This window comes from Prionailurus bengalensis, chromosome E2, assembly GCF_016509475.1.
Source record: "Prionailurus bengalensis isolate Pbe53 chromosome E2, Fcat_Pben_1.1_paternal_pri, whole genome shotgun sequence".
In the NCBI taxonomy this organism is placed as follows: Eukaryota; Metazoa; Chordata; class Mammalia; order Carnivora; family Felidae; genus Prionailurus; species Prionailurus bengalensis.
The window spans coordinates 52,290,314-52,308,014 of record NC_057352.1 but is presented as its reverse complement, the minus strand read 5'-3'; the positions used below and the strand labels follow the sequence as shown (position 1 = coordinate 52,308,014).

Sequence of the window (17,701 nt, the reverse complement as noted above, 5' to 3'; positions counted from 1 at the left end):
GGGTGCTGAAGGACACAGACTGACCACGTGCTGGACCACAGAATGACGGAGGGGGTGATGGGTGGGGCGGCCACAGGGCCATGAAAGGGGGGCCTCGTCCAATGAGTAATGGACACCAAATGCAGACAAAAACATCTGCGAAAAATATGCAGAAAGTTGGGCGGCCTGAGCAAGGACACGGAGGGCCTCTTAATAGATTGGAATTTACAAGATCCCGAGAAATGATTCCCCCCACCCCCACCCCGGGATTAAGTCAATGACAGGGCTCCCCTCAGCTCAGCAAATAACTTTTCTAGGACACAGAAGAACGGCCTGCAACAGCTTTTTGAAACACCAATGTTTGCTGCACTTATTATATAGCAAGGAATAGGCAAAAAAGGACAAGACCCAGGTGCTCTGATGGAGGGGGCTTGGAGGTTGGGGGAAGGGAGAAGATGAGCAAAGCAACACATAATAATGACAAGAGTTAACGCTCCGTGTCTGGTTTTATGTGAGGTGCTTCCTAAGCATCAACCCAGTCGACAGACACAAAAACCCACTGAGGAGTAAATGTACCGTTATCATTCCCGTTACGTGAATGAGGAAACTGAGACGCTGGGTAGCCCTGCCCCCCTGCCCGAGGAGGTGAGCCGTGGATGTAGACTGTCTGCCTCCAGGGCCCATGCCTTCACCCTGGGGACAGCGGAGGGAGGAGGCGGGCACAGCCTGGGGATGCAGGGACGTCAGATGCCCTCTGTGGGCAGGAAAGGAAACGCAACGCTCGCGGCTGTAACAGGTGATCCCAGGAATCTCAGCAGTTAAGGCAACAGAAGTTTCTTCCTCCCCCTGCTCACATACAGTCTAAGTGGTGGTGGGGGGGGGGGGGGGGGCGGCGACAGGGCAGGAAAAGGCAGGAACCGAGGGTCCTGGGCAGATGGAGACTCCGCTGTCTTTAACATATGCTCCGGGTCAGCCTCACCATCTGCCAGGAAATTAGGAAGACAGCGCAGAGGGTCTCACAAGAAGGGGCACAAGGTTAGCGGTGGGCATCACAAGGCAGCCTCTGCCGTGGCCCACGGGCTTGAGCTCAGGGGTGTGGCCCCAGCTAGATGCAGGGCCCGGCGGGGAGGGGTGGCTCGAAAATGCAGTCCCTGGCTGGGCGGCCATCTTGGCCACGTGCCTACGGAAGCTTCGAGTCCTGTGTCACCAAAAGAAGAGGGATAGGGAGAAGTGGCCAGGGAGAAAGACAAGATCCAGATGATGAGGGCCATTTTGGGGCCAAGAAGCTAAGGAGACCGAACTCTGTCCTCCCAACAGTGGGAGTGTCTGTGGGTCATAAGGAGTGACAAGAGAAGACTGGGGTGTTGGCCGCCAGTAGAGCTGACTTAGGAGGCTGTGCACAGAAAGGCAGTCAAATGGCCGTTGCAGTAAAGTGGGTGAGAGAGACCGGGGCCATGATGAAAGCAGCAGGAGACGCGGCAGAGAACGGCGGGTAGCTATAGGGAAGGTCCTACCGTCTGTAATTCTTTATGCCTACCCCTGCCTCTATGTCTCATGAATGCCCTACCCTCCACCTCCACCTCTGTCTCCACTCTTGTCTATCTGCTTATCCTCCAGGCATCACAGTGCAAATGCCACATCCTTGGGGGAATCCCCCCACCGCCGATTTCACCCCTCACCTCTACCCCAGGTCATTTCCCTATTACAAGCACTCTTTTGGCTTCTTTTTCCCTTTCCTAGCACTTGGCAAAGTTATTCCTGTGATTATTTGATTATATGCCCACCTTTGATTTATAGGGCATCTCACTGAATGAAAAAAATCTGGTGTTTTTCTATGTTGAATGCCTAGTGCCTAATCCAGTGTCTGGAACTGAGCGGGCCCTTGCTACCTCTGGGCTGGATGAGTGAATGAATAAAGGAACGAATCAGAGGATGTGGAAACTTCTCGCATGCGGGAGAAGGGCTCACCGTGGTTCCTGGATTGCTGGCTAGATTAGTTGGGTAGATGTTAGTGCCTTCCATGATCAATGACAGGTTTGTTTTCAACAAAATATTCTCATGTAGTGATTTTGCAGATGGTCGTTGTCTTTTCTGCTAAAATAGAATGGCTGTCTGATATGTCCAAATCCTCCAACACGCCGGGGACCCCCACTCTCCCCAGGCTCTGACCGTGTAATGCTAATGGTTAGTCGGCCACTCAGGGGGGACCCCGTGAGGTAGGGGAGCCTCAGAGCGCCCCCTCCAAAGATCCTGGCTCTCCTTTCTGTGGTTCTTCTTCGGAGTGATTTGAACGACACTGGAAATGCCCCATCTATAATGAATAGAATTTAATAATTGAGCAGTAGCCACGTAACTGTGTCTGAAAGTTGAGCTCTGCTTTCCTTTCCAAGATCTCTGGCCCATCTCCGGCTGCCTTCTCTCTGTTCAGCCGAGATGATGAAAAGGCAAAAGGATGCCAAAAACTGGAAAGCATCAAATGTCAGTCACGGAAGCAAATACCCAGAGGATGACAGTCACACTGATCTCCAGAAACTGAGCACATCCCAATCGAGATGCTCCAAGTCCTAGCAGCTCGTTAAATGGGATGGGCGGCAAAACCCTCGTCGTGAAGTTCCTGACGCGAGCCCCACTCGGTTACTTATTTTGTTCCTTTTCCTTTAAGAGGTTGCAAGCCCGTTTTCAACTGGGTTCTAAAGATGTGATTAGGGGCATTACCTTCTCAGGCTTATCTGGTTCTGCTATTGTCAGGGGCAAAGTGCCTTCAAAGATGTGACAGAGCAGTGTAGACACTGGGGCAGTTCCACTGAGAAAGTATTCTACTCTGGACAGGACTGTTTTCCTATGCAGTCGTTTCTCCTTATCCGCGGTTTTGCTTTCCACGGTTTCAGCTGCCCGCGGTCAACCTGGGTCCGGAAGCAGGTGATCCTCCTTCTGACGGATGATCAGAAACTCAGTAGGAGCCTAACGCCGCCTCCCAACGCTTACGCCATTCGCCTCACGTCACGTCACGTCACGTCACGTCACCACGTAGGCATCGTAGCGTCTCACGTCATCACAAGAGCGGTGAGTACAGTACAATATTTTGAGATCCCCTTCCTATAACTTTTATTACAATATAAGTTGCAGCGGTTCTGTTTCTTGCTGTGGTTGTTAACCTCTTCCTGCGTCTAATTTATAAATTAAACTTTGTCACAGGTGTGTACGTGTAGGAACAAGCACGGTCTGCACAGGGTCTGGTACTACCTGCGGTTCTGGGCATCTGCGGCGGGTCTTGGAAAGTACCCCCCTTGGAGAAGGCAGGGACGGCTGTGCCGTAGTAATGTCCTCCGAAATCACAGTTCAGGCTGGTGTTCCACACGTCCTGTCTGCAAATTCCCCAGCCTTGGATAAAAATCAGACAGGGGTCTTGGCGCCATGAGACCTGCAAACTTCATGTTAACTCGATCTGGGAAACTTTATCCTAATTAGGTCTAATCTCTGTCATCCTATCAACATCAAGTCAGAAAACATACACCTGGACCACAGCCCTTGGCCCTACGGTCAGCACTGGGTAGAGGTTGAACAAGCATCTGTCAGGCAAATGAATAAATGAAGGGAGGAATGATTTGGGTTCTCCCAAGACTCCAGGCTGTCGAGTGGAGACAGAATAGGTTTTGGCATCAACCAGAGTAGGGTGTTGAATCCTAGTTTTGCTGCTGGCTGTGCGCGCTCCGCGGTGAGAAGGGAGGCAGCCCAGGGAAGGTGGCTGTATTCATTTCTCATTACCGTAAATTACCACACATAGTGGCTCCAGAAAAACAGATTTATTCTGTTTCTTTCTGGAGATCAGAAATCCAAAATGGATTTCACTCGGCTAAAATCAAAGCGTTCCTTCTGGAAGCTCCAGGGGAAGAACGCATCTCCCTGTCTTTTCCAGCCATCTAGAGACCGCCCACCTGCCTTGGCTTGTGGTCTCTTCCTCCATCAGCAAAGTCAGCAGTGTAGCATCTTTAAATCTCTTTCTGGCTCTTCCACCTCCCTTTTCTATCCGTAAGGACCCTTGTGGTGACATGGGGGGCCACCTGGACAATCCAGGATCTTCTGTCCATCTCAAGGTCCTTACCTTAATCACATTTGCAAAATTCCTTGGCCATGTAAGGTTAAGTACTCAATTTAGGGATTAGAGCACAGATCGTCTGCGGGAGGTCACTCTCCTGTTACCACAGCAAACATGAGCCAGAGGCTGTGCTTACGAGATTTGCCCCACAGTGGTGAGAAGCGCCCCCATTCCTCCCCAGGATGCTACAGATAACACATAAAATGTATTCCCTAGGGAGGTCTCCCCCAACCATGAGAATAGTGGCTGGTTGTGTTCTTGGGAGGGACCTAGCTCTGCCTGGGAGTGTCTCACTGGTCTTTCCCTGGCGGGGCAATGGAATGGTCTGGGCTCTTCTGAGGACTCCTTTTTGTTGTTGTTGTTTTGAGGGAGAAAGAGAGAGAGCATGAGCAGGGAGGAGGAGCAGAGAGAAACAGAGAGAATCCCAAGCAGGTTCCATGTTCATTGTGGAGCCTGGCACGGGGCTCGATCCCACCAACCCTGGGATCTTGACCTGAGCTGAAATCAAGAGTCGGATGCTCAACCGACCGAGCCACCCAGGCACCCCCGCCCTAGGACTCTTTGGTTTTTGTCAGAGAGTGTCAACTCCACCCAGCTTGGTTGAGTGTTCATACACATGGATGTGCACTTCGTCAAAAGTCTTTCCTTTAATGGTCACCTTGAACTCAGTGCTCCACACCACCGACCAAATCTTGGTTGGGAGAAATACCATTCAAGGAGACCCACTCGCCTGAGAGATGGGCCGCCCAATGACACCTTTAAACTCTCTGTGGGTTAAGCCAGACTACATCCTTTTGGCCCCGAGGTATCTGCTTTCACTAAATTTTGCTTTATTTTGGTTCTACTAGATGACATTAGGGGTACACCATAAGAAAAGCATCACAGAAATAGCTGCATGTATTACACCAGTATTGTTGAGGGCAGTTTATTGCGTATTGCATATATTTCTTATGAGAAACCGCAGAGAAATATTTCCCTGGTCTCAAAACCCAGTACTGGGTACGGTTTCCCCTAGTAACTGGTTTGTTTCCTTCAAATGAACACTAGCTTGCGTGGCTGGTTGTTCTTCCCTCTTTGCGCTCACTATTAGGAAGGAAAAGTCCGCAGCAAAGCTTTAGGACGTCAGAGTCTGCATTATGGGCATGGACTTCTCTTCCTACCTCCTCGTCCCTTCCCCCGGTTTGCCTTCACATGTTTCGCACTTTGGATCTTTACCGTGATAGTGTCTAGAAGCCCTGAATAAAGCATGACAGGAACTTTTGTTATTTCCCAAGGTTTTCTTCCCTTTTGTGAGACAGACACGTGCCCCCGATGCATGCCTCTTTGTTCCAGGAACAAACTCAAAATGAAAAAAAAAAAATACATCAGAAAGAAAACATCATCAGTGCCAATGTTTAAACACTGGCTCTCAGCAGAACGGGGTCCGGCACCACTGTAAAGAGGGGAGCTTCTGTTGTTAATATGAAAACCAGTCTCCGGCACTCGGTATGCTGAGCACACGGAGATCATAAATGCCAGCATTCTAAATGGCTTGCTTGCTGTTAGGAGATTCACTGGCACTGAAATCCATTTCGTTTCTAAGGATGTTTAGCTTTTATTATATCTTTGCTCATGGTCAAAAGACATCAGCAAATTTGCTAAGGTGATTGAAGATATTCCTTAAGTTTCACGACTTTGCCTTCACGTTTTTGTACGTGAGTTCGTCTTCTCGGAGAGCAAAACAGAAATGCGCTTTATACTGCATAAGGTTTTGATAGTTGTAGAAAGCCCAGATAAGGAAAGAATGAATGTTAGCGGAACCTCCGCGGAAAACATCTTTATGGATAGACCCAAGCGTATGAATTCATTTCTGAGCTCATCAAACCACAAAATCACCAATACAGAGAGCAAACCCTACTGAAGGGTGTATCAAGACCTTCTCTTTTTAATCTCCAACCCATAGGATCCAGAACATAGAATGTATTCAATAAACACTTGTTGAATTAATGAGTTATACTTCTCGTGCTCAGAAAGACTAGAGCTCTACTCTGACTCCAGTAGACCGTGATGGGAACACAGTGCTTACCACGTGGCAGGCGTGTAATACGGACTGAGTGCCTGGGGCTGAGACACATCCAAACCATGGAAGAAATTTCTTCCATCCCTGAGCTCTAAGGCAGCAACTTTGTATTTCCATTATTTCTCCCCTTTACCAAAGCCACAGCTGACAGGTGATATTAGCAGGTTCACCTACTCGCACAGACATTCTTAGGTTTATGTGTGATGCCCAGCGTGCTAATACAATCTCCATCCACCTCTCCCACTCAAGAAAATAGATCAGAACACAAATGAATAAGGATGTCATTAATATGGGAACAACCTAGAATCCATGGCAACTTATTGAAGAAGTAAATCATCCACCATTTTGGTGTTTCGGATCATACCGGTAGTACATGACTCATAAGCCGTTGCACAATGATCGACATAATAGTCCATTGTGACACCAAGACTGAAACCATCCCTGAGACCCACTGAGTCCTAACATGCCATCTCGGAGACTTTTCAAACTCCAGAGGCTCATTCTACCCCCAGCGCAATCATCTATATGAGCCATGCATATGTGCTTCATCCAGAACCACAGAGATCATCCCTACGGATGGACAATAGCTCACATAAGAACCTCACTGTCAACTGGGTATCAGTCCACCTTCACCATAACGATACTGAGGAAGAGGACGCGCAACCAACCAACTTACCACACCACCGCCAGCTGAGTGCACCAGCACGGACATTCCTTCTCGGAGGTTGGCAACTTCGAAGAGCATCATATAGGCTGTGACGAAGTTCATGGGGAATGCGGCAGCCTCTGAGAAGCTCATGTCATCTGGGATCTTGTAGACAAATTCCACTGGCGTGCAGACCACCTCTGCCCAGGCATTGTAATTGACAAATGCCATGACACGGTCCCCGATCTGGGCACGAGGAAGCACACGGTTAATGGAAGCTTCCTACTCTTTCCTGAAAGATTTCTCAAATACTCTTAAGAACCTGATGAAAACTATAGATTCCTTCCCAGAAAGAAAGCCCAAACCCTCAAACATGCACACCCTCACCGGCCTCCCAATTCCAAGGCATTTGCGGATGCTCTGAAGCCCATCTATGAAAACTTGCCAGGAGTCCTAGAAGCCAGCTTCTCCATCTGCCTTCTGAAGCTCTCCTATACAATGTCACCACATCACACACCGTGGAATACTGGTGTCAGAATCTCATTTGACCAACTCAGCCTCTCGTCCTATCTCTGTTTTGGAGTGGAGGAAAACTAAGCCATAAGGCAGTTTACACGGGTGGGGCTAGGTTATCTCCTCTCATCTGTTTTCTGCCACTCCACGTGGACTCCCTGCCAGGCTAGTGCATTGGGATATTTGCATCAAAGCCTAGCACCGGATTACCGATCACAGTAGAGGTGAAACGTGGTGCATCAGAAGAAGCCATGGAAACCTGAGTGCAGGAGACTGAACAAGAACAGCCAAACTTAGAGCAAACTAGGGAGATGCCGCCAGGTTTGAAGAATAACCTTTTTTGGACATGTGTTATATGTCAGGTGTTATATGTCAGGACACCTTGTCCTAGAGGTGTCACATGTGTTTTGGTTTTGGGTTTTTTTTTTTAATTTTTTTTAATGTTTATTTATTTATTTATTTATTTTTTGAGAGAGAGAGACAGAATGTGAGCAGGGGAGGGGCAGAGAGAGAGGGAGACACAGACTCTGAAGCAGGCTCCAGGCTCAGCACTGTCAGCACAGAGCCCGACGCGGGGCTCGAACCCACGAACCGTGAGATCATGACCTGAGTCGAAGTCAGACGGTTAACTGACCGAGCCACCCAGGCGCCCCGGGTGTCACATGTTTTAACTCGTCTAATCTTTACAAACCGCTATGAAGGCATGGCTGAATGCGTGTTCTTGTCACCAGTTTTTTACATAGCCAGACATCATGCAAAAAAAAAAAAAAGTGGGGGTAGTGGCATTCTTCCCTTTAAAGTCGTTCAGGTGATATGGTAAGCTTTTTCATAGTATATCATTATTAAAGGGAAATACAACTACGTGAACTGATATTGATGACTTGTATGAACTGCTCAGTGCTGGTTAAGCTGACCCACTCTGCTATTTGGTGTTAGTTGCTTTCAAATGCAGACTTTCAAATGCAGTATTCAAATTGCTGTGGTCGTAGCGATTTTTCAATCAATGAATGGCTTTCATACACATGTGCTTTAGTTTCATATACTTACAATTGAGCCTCCTGTTTTGTTTTCTCTTAGCTTAGCATTTCTCGTCATCCCCTCCTCAACAAACAACAACAAAAGCCTCCTATGAGATGGGGGTGTAAGAGCTCGCATTGCAGATGAAGGATTATCGATTTTACAGACATTTATATTGAGGCCAAGAGACATGAAAGCACCTGCCCAAGGTCAAGTAGCTAGGGAGTAGCTGAGCCAGGAGTTGAGGCTACCAAGGCTGACTCTAGATGCGAATGATTAATTCATCACACCTGAGGTACATGCTACGGAGACCTATTTTTCTAAAGGTGTCTACCAAAGAACCTACCACTTTTGGGAATATTGGTGTAACTCTTTAAGTCTCCGTTTCTTCCGCTGTAAAATGAGTATGATGTTAGGAAAGGGTCCTCACAGAGACGAAATAACATAACACACATGCCGTACTCTTCGCACGGGGCATGAAAAGTGAGGAAAGAACAATCGTTGTTGACTCTTTGAGAGAACAGATGGGTTCCTGGCCTCGTGGAACTCCCAGCTCAATGATCGCACACTGAATACAGACCTATTTCACGAACTAGAAGGAATGGCTGTCTAACGAAAGAGCCGACGGGAAGGAAAGGCGATTCCCTGGCAGTGAGTGTCCCAATCCCTGGAAGGGTTGAAGGCCAAATGACGACTGTTGAGAGTTACCATCTTACATGCAACCGCTTGGGCCAGAGGATAACCAAGGTCTAACACTGGCATTCTCTTTTGCACTGAATCACGCAAACCGAAGATCCAGAAATACCATGGAGTAGCTGATGACCCCCAGTGTCCACACAGAGGACAATGAAGAGTAGTTTAACCACCTTGACAGGGCTGATCACACTGTCACAGGGCTGACTGCTCCAGTCTCTTATTCAGCTTTGCTCCATGAAAATGGCAAGAGTGGCTTAGCCATCCCATCAGCCCTAGCCTGAGTCCAGAGGTAGGCAGCTCTTTTGTTGTTTTCTGTTTTAAATATCCAGTTGACCTCATTATTTGATTTTGTTAATAAAAAGAAGTTCGTCCTGGGCGGTTGAGCCCAAATTATTCCTTTACCACCGTACCTCTGGGGACAACTTTTCAAGCCTCCCTTGCAATGGATCAAACCAACAGAGCTATTCAGTGTGTGGTTTCATGAAATCCCATCTCCAACGTGATTGAAAAAACTAAATCAGAATTCCAGGGGGGACATTAGTACTGGCTTTCCCCCAAGCCACACCCTGACTGGAAACCTGTAGGTGGCTTCTTTCATTTGTTTGTCCAGCTGGAAGACACTGGAGGGAAGCGGGGGTGAGGGGTAGGGTGCTGCCACTGGTTATATTGCTTACCTGGGGACCGAAAATGCAAAGCCATATGAAAGAAAGGAAAAAGTGCATCTTCTTCTTTCTTAACACCTTTCTGCTCGATTATCTGGAAACCAGTGGCAAAAGGATGAGTGGGGTGAGACTTTCAGACATTTGTCACAATGAATTTGGAGCATACTAATACTTGCAGAGTATAGTTGAGACTGAGCAGCAGTCTCAGATTCAATGCCAAGGGCTTTGTGGCATTCCATCTATAAGATTTTCCTTCCTGCATTTAGCCCTGCAGCATTTGCACGTTGGGAGCAGGGGCGAAGAACATGGGATTGTAAGAAGAGTCGGTTCCAGATTCAACTACCTTTGCGTTGACCTCAAAGGAAACAACTGCACCCTTCCGAACTTCATCTCCAAAGGGACAATAGCAGTATTTACCTCGCAGCATTGCGGTAAGGCTGAAAAAGAATGATTTGCCCATGTTTCTGGTTATGCCGGGTTCTCACATGTTAGCTCTGTTCGCTTCTCCCTGGGGAAGCCCTTAAGTTATGAGCGAGAGCTCTTGTATCTGATTGGCATTGGTTTTCCTCACTCCAAACGGCTGCGGTTTTGTGCGATTGATTTGCCCACAGTTTTTCAGTCATTAGAGACCGGATTCTGTTTGATTTGCATTACCGTGGTAGGAAGGGTCATATGTCTTTTCATCGATGAAAACTGTTTTATTATAGAGAATTGTAAACACTTACAAAATAGTCAGAAAAACATAACCCTTTTTATCCGTTGTCCTATTTCCAAAGCTATCAACCCACGGCCAATTCTGCTTCACTGACAGGTACTTCCACCCTTTGCCTTTAAAATCATCGTTTAAAAGTGTCACCTCCCCAGTGTCTGAAATAATGGTTTAAAAAAGATTACTTAAATGCATCAGTTAAGTAGATACCTAAGGGAACCAAATTATGAAATACAGAGGCTATTTCCCCCCAGCTGCTATGTTGCGTCGTCGATTTTTGCACCTGAGGTACGGGGGAGATGGGAGCCATGTGCACGGTGAGGGAGTATGCCCACCTGGTTGACCCGAGGCGACACGGTCTTGTTCAGCTGTATTACATGAAGAAAAGGGAAGCTTTCGTTTCCTGGGCCACTTCCCAGACTGTTCCCAGGAGCAACCAAAATGGTGCATGAGAAATGCACAGGGTATGTGGAAAATCTATTATTTATAAACACTGTTAAAAAAAAAAAAAACCTAACAATAAGACAACAGTCCTAACACACACATGTTCTCGCAAACATTTTTTGCCTCCTCTTTTCTGATCGCAACAGATTCCAGATAGGTGATTACTTCTTCCGTCATTAGCCAGAACATTACCTCGTATCCTTTCACGCTGTCCCCCAGAGCTTCCACGATCCCAGAACACTCAAATCCTGGCACCAGGGGAGTCTTAGGAGGGTTATCGATGTTCCCTTGTCGTACCATCAAGTCAATGAAGTTCAATCCACTGTGAACGACAAATTGGAAAAGAGAGACATTCAAAATGAGAGCCAAGAGAACACCATGACCTGACTTTTCTTCCATTCCCTTCTCGTCCCTCCTTCCCTTGCCCCATTCCTCCCTCCTTTCTTTTTTTTTTTTCTTTTTCCTTCCTGGCAAAATATGCCTAATAGTAAGTCATTTGGCTGGACCTCACTAATAAAGCAAAACAGTTATCTCTCTAGATAAGGGATGCTTTCCTGGCAGTTAAAACAGCCATCGCAGAGGTGGCCTTCCACTTCGAAAGACCGCCCCTTTGTCCCCTCAGAGCCTGCTTAATCTAACAACATGTACTAAATAGCCCAGTCATTAGCCATGCTAACACCTTGTCAAGGGTAAAGAATATACTAGGAAGAAGTGATAAGAAGACACAGGGAAAGCAGCCAGACATGATGGCCATCAGCCAATCTACTGAGAATCAGAGAGAAAAAAGAGCAATTTAAAAGGTCTTGGAACAACTGTCACACATCAGTCATCACAGAAACTCCTAGCAGCACTGTGCCATATACAGCACCCATAATGGCGAATATGAATGCCGGAGAGACTACGTCTAACGGGGGGACCGTAACTAGAAGTGAGATCAAACGGATAGACCAATGGATATGGTAATACTGGAGAGACTGTTTCGAAAATCTTAGTGCTCTCTGGATGAGAAAAGTGATTAGTCGTTTCTATTAACATATTACTTTTGAAATAGGAAAGTTATCATTAAGATATATTAAACCACCTCCTTGGAAAACCATATACTTGATTTTCGTGAGAATGATGCCAATGCTCCAAACTGTTGTTGTCTTTTTTTGAGAGCTACTCTTGGAAAGTGCATTGAATACTCATTAACTAATCAAATGAGAAAACACATCCCACTGAATGTGTTTTTTTTTTCTACCGGATGCTCTAATGTACTTCTTGTTTTCATAAGCCACCATCTTAAGAAAGTCTGGGGTTATAGAAACCAGACTCTTCCATGTGGCCCATTAGCATCTGGCCACAGCTTCTTTTCCAAGCAAGGCTGCTCGAACTACTTTTGAAACACAGCTTGTCCATTCCTCTCTCCACCTCTATGGAGCCAAGGAAACATCAAATTGTACCTATGGCTCCTGGCCTCCACTCCTCAGTCCCATCCACAGAGAATGGATAATGGCGAGGAGGGTGACTTCCTTGAAAGGTGGGCTCAAAAGGAGCCACCTTCCCAAGGTTTTGCCGTGCACACATCAGGCAAGTTTCACAACTGCCCCGGCTAAAGTATCGCTGATGTGTGTCCCCCTTGAAGGCAGCTGCATGCCTCATATTTCTTTGCTTCCAGAGTGCCCGGCATGCACCAAGCCCGCAGCAACATAGCAGGCGCTCAAGAAAATCTGCCGAATGGAGGAATACGTGTGAGTATTCAAACACAGGTGCTGCCAGATTGAGTACTAACTCCAAACTGGTGCAGCCACTCTGGAAAACCGGAAGGGTTTCCTCAAAAAATTCAAAATAGAACTACCCTCTGACCGAGCAATTGCACTACTTAGGAACTCATCCAAAGGATACAAAAATGCCGATCTGAAGGGACACACACACCCCAATGTCGATAGCAGCGCTATCCACAATAGCCAAATTACGGAAAGAGCCCAAATGACCATCGACTGATGAATAAATAAGGAAGATGTGGTATATATGATGGGACATTACTCAGCGATCAGGAAGAATGAAATCTTGCCATTTGCAACAACAACGTGGGTGGAACTGGAAGGTATTATGCTAAGCGAAATAAGTCAGAGAAAGACAGGTACCGTGATTTCATTCATATGTGGAATTTGAGACACACAACAGATGAACATAGGGGAAGGGAAGGAAAATAAGATAAAAACAGAGAGAGGGCAAACCGTAAGAGACTCTTAAATACAGAGAACAAGCTGAGGGTTGCTGGAGGGGAGGTGGGTGGGGCAGATGTGTTAAATGGGTGATGGGCATTAAGGAGGGCACTTTTTGGGACGAGCACTGGGTATCATATGTTAGTGATGAATCACTGGGTTCTACTCCTGAAGCCAAGACTATACTGTATGTGAAATAGCTTGAATTTAAATTAAAAAAAAAAAGTGTCCAAGGGATGCTCAGAGTAACAGACACATTTCTGAAATGTGCATGGAGACTCCCAAAGATCTACTTTAGTGGTTAACAGTTCTGAGGGTCATTGATTAACCAAATTGTTCTCCAGTAGCGTGGCCACTTTCTTAAGAGCTTGGAGAGGCCCTGGGCACAATTTCCAATGCCATCACTTCTCCCTCTGTAACCTTGGACATGTTCCTCAGCCTCTGTAAGCCTCCATTTCTTCGTCGGTAAAGTGGAGGCTTATGATAGTACCTGTCTCGCAGGGGTGTCGGGAAAATTAATGACAGTTAAACACCTAAGCATAATGCCAGGTACGGAGTAAGTTTCAATAAGTGCTAGCATTTAAATTTGTATCTTAAGAAGGCACAGTACGTGACACGTTTTAGGAAGACTCCCACGAAATAAGGGTTAAAGATAGTTTCAGAGCTGCGATGGGCAAACCTCTGCTATCCATGAACTTCACTTCTGCGAAACAGCCCATCTTCCAACAAAACCAAATAAATAAAGCATCGCTGTATAACAATAAAAGGCGTTTCTACGTCCCAAATCAAGCACTTCATCTCGGTTCATGCATATTTTAGCTCACTGTATTTTCCTCTGTGTGAATACCTCTGGTTTCCCAAGACCCTGATGGAGAAATGCCAGAAGAAATTCCTTAACAGTTCTGTACACATGCTAGTCCCCTGGAGAAGGTTTCATCCTAGACGCTTGTTATGCTCTTAAATCGGGCTGCCTTCAACCCCCATCCAGCACGAAGTGGGCACACTGATTCCAAACTGAGAGGCAGCTACTCAATTCCAGTGAGAAGGGCGAAGTAAGACTGACTTAGCCACCCGTCTTCAGGAAAGGAACGTGAAGTGGGTATATATCCCAGGGGACGGGGAACGGGTCAGTGTTTATCTCCACACAAAGAGGTGGTGAACAGTTGTTAATGGAGTACCTTGACACGTCGTACCAAACCCGTTTCAAGGTCCCTGCCCACGCACCTGCTCCTGGTATGGATAAAGCTCGCGTTTACTGAGGGTTCACTTTGTGGCAGGAACTGTGCTAAGTGCTTTACTTCTGTTATTTAAGACTCAACAGTACTCCTAGGAAGTATGAACCGTCACATCTATTTTTCAGCTGAGAAAACCGAGGCTAAGCAAGATTAAGTAACGCCACATCTTTAGAAACCGTCAAAATCAGGCTCTGTATGCGAGCCACGTCTAGAACTTGAGCCCTGACATACAACGCCGTGTGGCCCATTTCTGGGAACTTCACTCACCACCCTTGCTAAAGCGACACATCCAAGGGGCCACGACTATAACTTCTCTCTCTGACAGCTGATTGCAGCACTGGTGGGCCCAGTGTCGGGGGAGTGGCCATTCCCGACCTAAGCAGGAATCCATCTCTTCGTCTGAAATAAATAAGCTGATCTAAGAACTGGGTGTTCTCTCAAAAACTCTGAATTGGGACATACGCGCCACGAAAACAACTCATCATCATCAAGGACACGGAAAGATAAAACTAGGGACCTAGTGACCTGTGCTCCGGGGAAGCGTAAGTTAAAAAAGCCGGTAGGTAGGGAAATGAAAAGAAGAAAAAAGCAGAGGAAGCATCTCAACGACCTGTCCCAGGGTGCACTCACAGATGCCATCGCCAAGTTGCCGAGAATGCCAAGTGCTTGGTGAAGCCCAGGCCCAGCACGCCTCCTACCCCCTGATTGTCAAGAATTCCTTTGCTACTCCACACCTGTCTTTAGAACCTCTTTGTTTGAGTTATGTGTTGTGGTCACTGTCTCGTGAAACCAAAAGATACACACAAAAACAAATACCATAATCAGTAACCCTAAGTCATCCACTGGGCAGACATTACCGACCTCATTTTTAAAAAATATTTTATTTATTTTGAGAGAGGGAGAGGGAAAGGGTACGAGCGGGGGAGGGGCAGACAGCACAGAGCCTGATGTGGGGATCGATCTGATGAATCGTGAAATTGTGAGCAGAGAGAAATCAAGAGTTGGACGCTTAACCACCTGAGCCGCTCAGGGGCCCGCCCCCATCTCATTTTGTTTTTTTTTTTTTTTTTAGAAAATACCTGTAACGTCGTGTAGAGGTAATATTATTTGCCCAAGGCCTTGCACACAGTGAAGAGTGAAGCCACGGGCTTAAACCGGTTCTAGTATTCTCTAAGATAATCTGATTTTCACTTGGAAATTGTTTTGGGATGGCAATGACGGTTTTCTTGACCCGGGCTCACATAGTGGGTCATCTTCAGACATCTCTCTTACCTAATACTTATATGGCTCTTGAACATTTAAGATTATTGCCAAAAAAAAAAAAATAGTTCTGGCAAGTGCTTCACATAATGTTCTGGTAGGTAGTCGTATTTTTCTCAAAGATTAGTATAATTTAAATAAATAAGGCCTTAATTTTTTCCTCTCATACTGTTACTCAGAGCCTGTGTTTACAGGGTTACTATTGAGGTGCACCTGGGTGGCTCAGTCATGTAAGCATCCAACTCTTGATTTTGGCTCAGGTCAATGATCTCACAGTTTGTGAGATCGAGCCCCACCTCGGGCTCTGTGCTGACAGCTCAGAGCCTGCTTGGGATTCTCTCTCTCCTTCTCTCTCTCCCCCTCCTCCCCCCCACACATGTACTCACACACACACTCTCTCTCTCTCTCTCTCTCAAAATAAATAATTTAAAAAATATATATTACTTTGTTACATCCACACAGCACGGCGCCTTCACACACATCTCATTAAACCTCGTAACGATCCCAGAAAGGCAAGATGTACAGATGTTATTATTCCCATTAAATAGATGTGAAGAGGGAGACTCCTTAGATAAGAAACCTGACTTGTCAAAGACAACACAATTAGCACATGGCAGAGCTCAGACTTGAATCTAGGTCTGCAAACTCCTTGCTGATTGCATATCCTGCCGCACCATGAACTCTCAATTACTCTCAGAACTCTCAGTAAATCAAGTGTGACTGAAATCAATAATTCCAAGAACCAGCGACAAGAAGCCTAAGAGAAAACAGTGAAAGGAAAGAGACGCAGGCAGTCCGGGCTGCGGTTCTGCACCGCCGTCACTGCATTATGGCCTTGGTAGAGTCACCGAAGCCCGCCCTTGCTCTCCTGCACTGTTCACTGGGCACTCCTTTGTCCTGTCCAGTCTCCTTAAGATATAATCATAGCTTACGTAAGGAGGAAGACACGCTTGGTGGTCTTAATAAAGACGCTGACTTGGGATGCCAAGATTGTATCTAGAAGCTGAAGGAAGGCAAGCTAGCCGTGGCCTCTGTGCTTTATTATCTGTTATCCATTAAGTGATAGATTCCAACCCTGTGAAGTCTCGTGAGAGGTGTTCAGCTGTTGTCATTTTATGTTCTGCTAGAGTCAACAAATATTGCTCCCATGATGCTGGTGCCACATGTATTAGAGCGTGGACCATTTCAATCTCCGTGTTGTGCAAGAGGAAAGATGAAATACCTTGTGCAAGGTCATAGAGCAGGTGACAGAACTGAGAAACGAGACCTTTTCATGTGACTTCCAAGATTGAGTGTTTGACTGCTAGGCTTTCATTCTGTTAACTCCACACCATGGGAAACTACTATGTATTCTTGTCCTCAGCGTTCATGGTTTGGGATCTGTCCGTTGTCTTTTGGATATGCTGATCATTATCAGAGAAGACACAAATGAGTTGTCAAAGGACACCACTAAGTGGATGATGGAAGAATCAACTAGCTATAGTTTATTCATTTTCCAATAGGAGAGAAAATTGGCCCAAAAAAGTTTAGCAAAGAAGAGGCAAGTAGATAATGGAGAAGTTCCCCCTGCCTTTTATTCTCTAGCTGAAAGGAAGGGGGGGGGGGGGCGGTTCTTCTATGAAAGGATTAGATCTCTAGCCTCTTGGTTCCTTCCCCAGGTTGACGGTACCTTTAGCACTGGGAAATCCAAGTTTCCGTGGGAATCCAAATATTGTCAGACCACCACACAGAGAACCGTGTGATGAGTATCTCCTTCTTCCGGCAGCTTACTTCTGTTGATGAAGATCACTAGAGCCCTATCATATATTTTGATCTCAAGTTCAATAGAAATCCCGAGGATTGCCTGGTCCTTGGCTCAGTTAGGAGACATGGCCAATCATCTTCCGAAACCTATCATTTCCCCAACTAGGGAATACTGTTGAGCATATCATTTGCTACAACACACGTTCGCTTCTTTAGAAACACAGAGGAATTTTCCCTCAACTCTCAGCACAAGGACCGGTTTGTATGGATCTTACAATCCCAGCACTTTAGAAACCAATTCTATGCTTTTCTTTGCATTGGCTAGTAGGAAGCTCTGAGCCAAATTTGCAGCACCCTCCCACCCCCACCCAACTGCAGGGCTTTATATATTCATTCTCTTTGTCATGGTAACATTCAGCTTCGTCTCAACTTTCT

The 17,701-nt window shown here is 46.4% G+C and overlaps 1 protein-coding gene and 1 non-coding gene across 2 annotated transcripts in view; one reads left to right on the top strand and one right to left on the bottom strand.

The window, feature by feature from the left end:
• VAT1L (vesicle amine transport 1 like) overlaps nt 1-17,701 on the bottom strand; it is a 147,459-nt gene that overhangs the window by 112,694 nt on the left and 17,064 nt on the right. The window contains exons 2-3 of the mRNA XM_043599728.1: nt 11,014-11,143; nt 6,811-7,026 (exon numbers count right to left, since the gene is read on the bottom strand). Coding sequence (XP_043455663.1) covers nt 6,811-7,026; nt 11,014-11,143 — 346 coding nt within the window. The remainder of the gene's footprint in view (nt 1-6,810; nt 7,027-11,013; nt 11,144-17,701) is intronic.
• Nucleotides 7,995-8,153, top strand: LOC122495291. Its single transcript, XR_006300369.1, has one exon. It is a non-coding gene; the product is annotated as a small nucleolar RNA SNORA15 (small nucleolar RNA).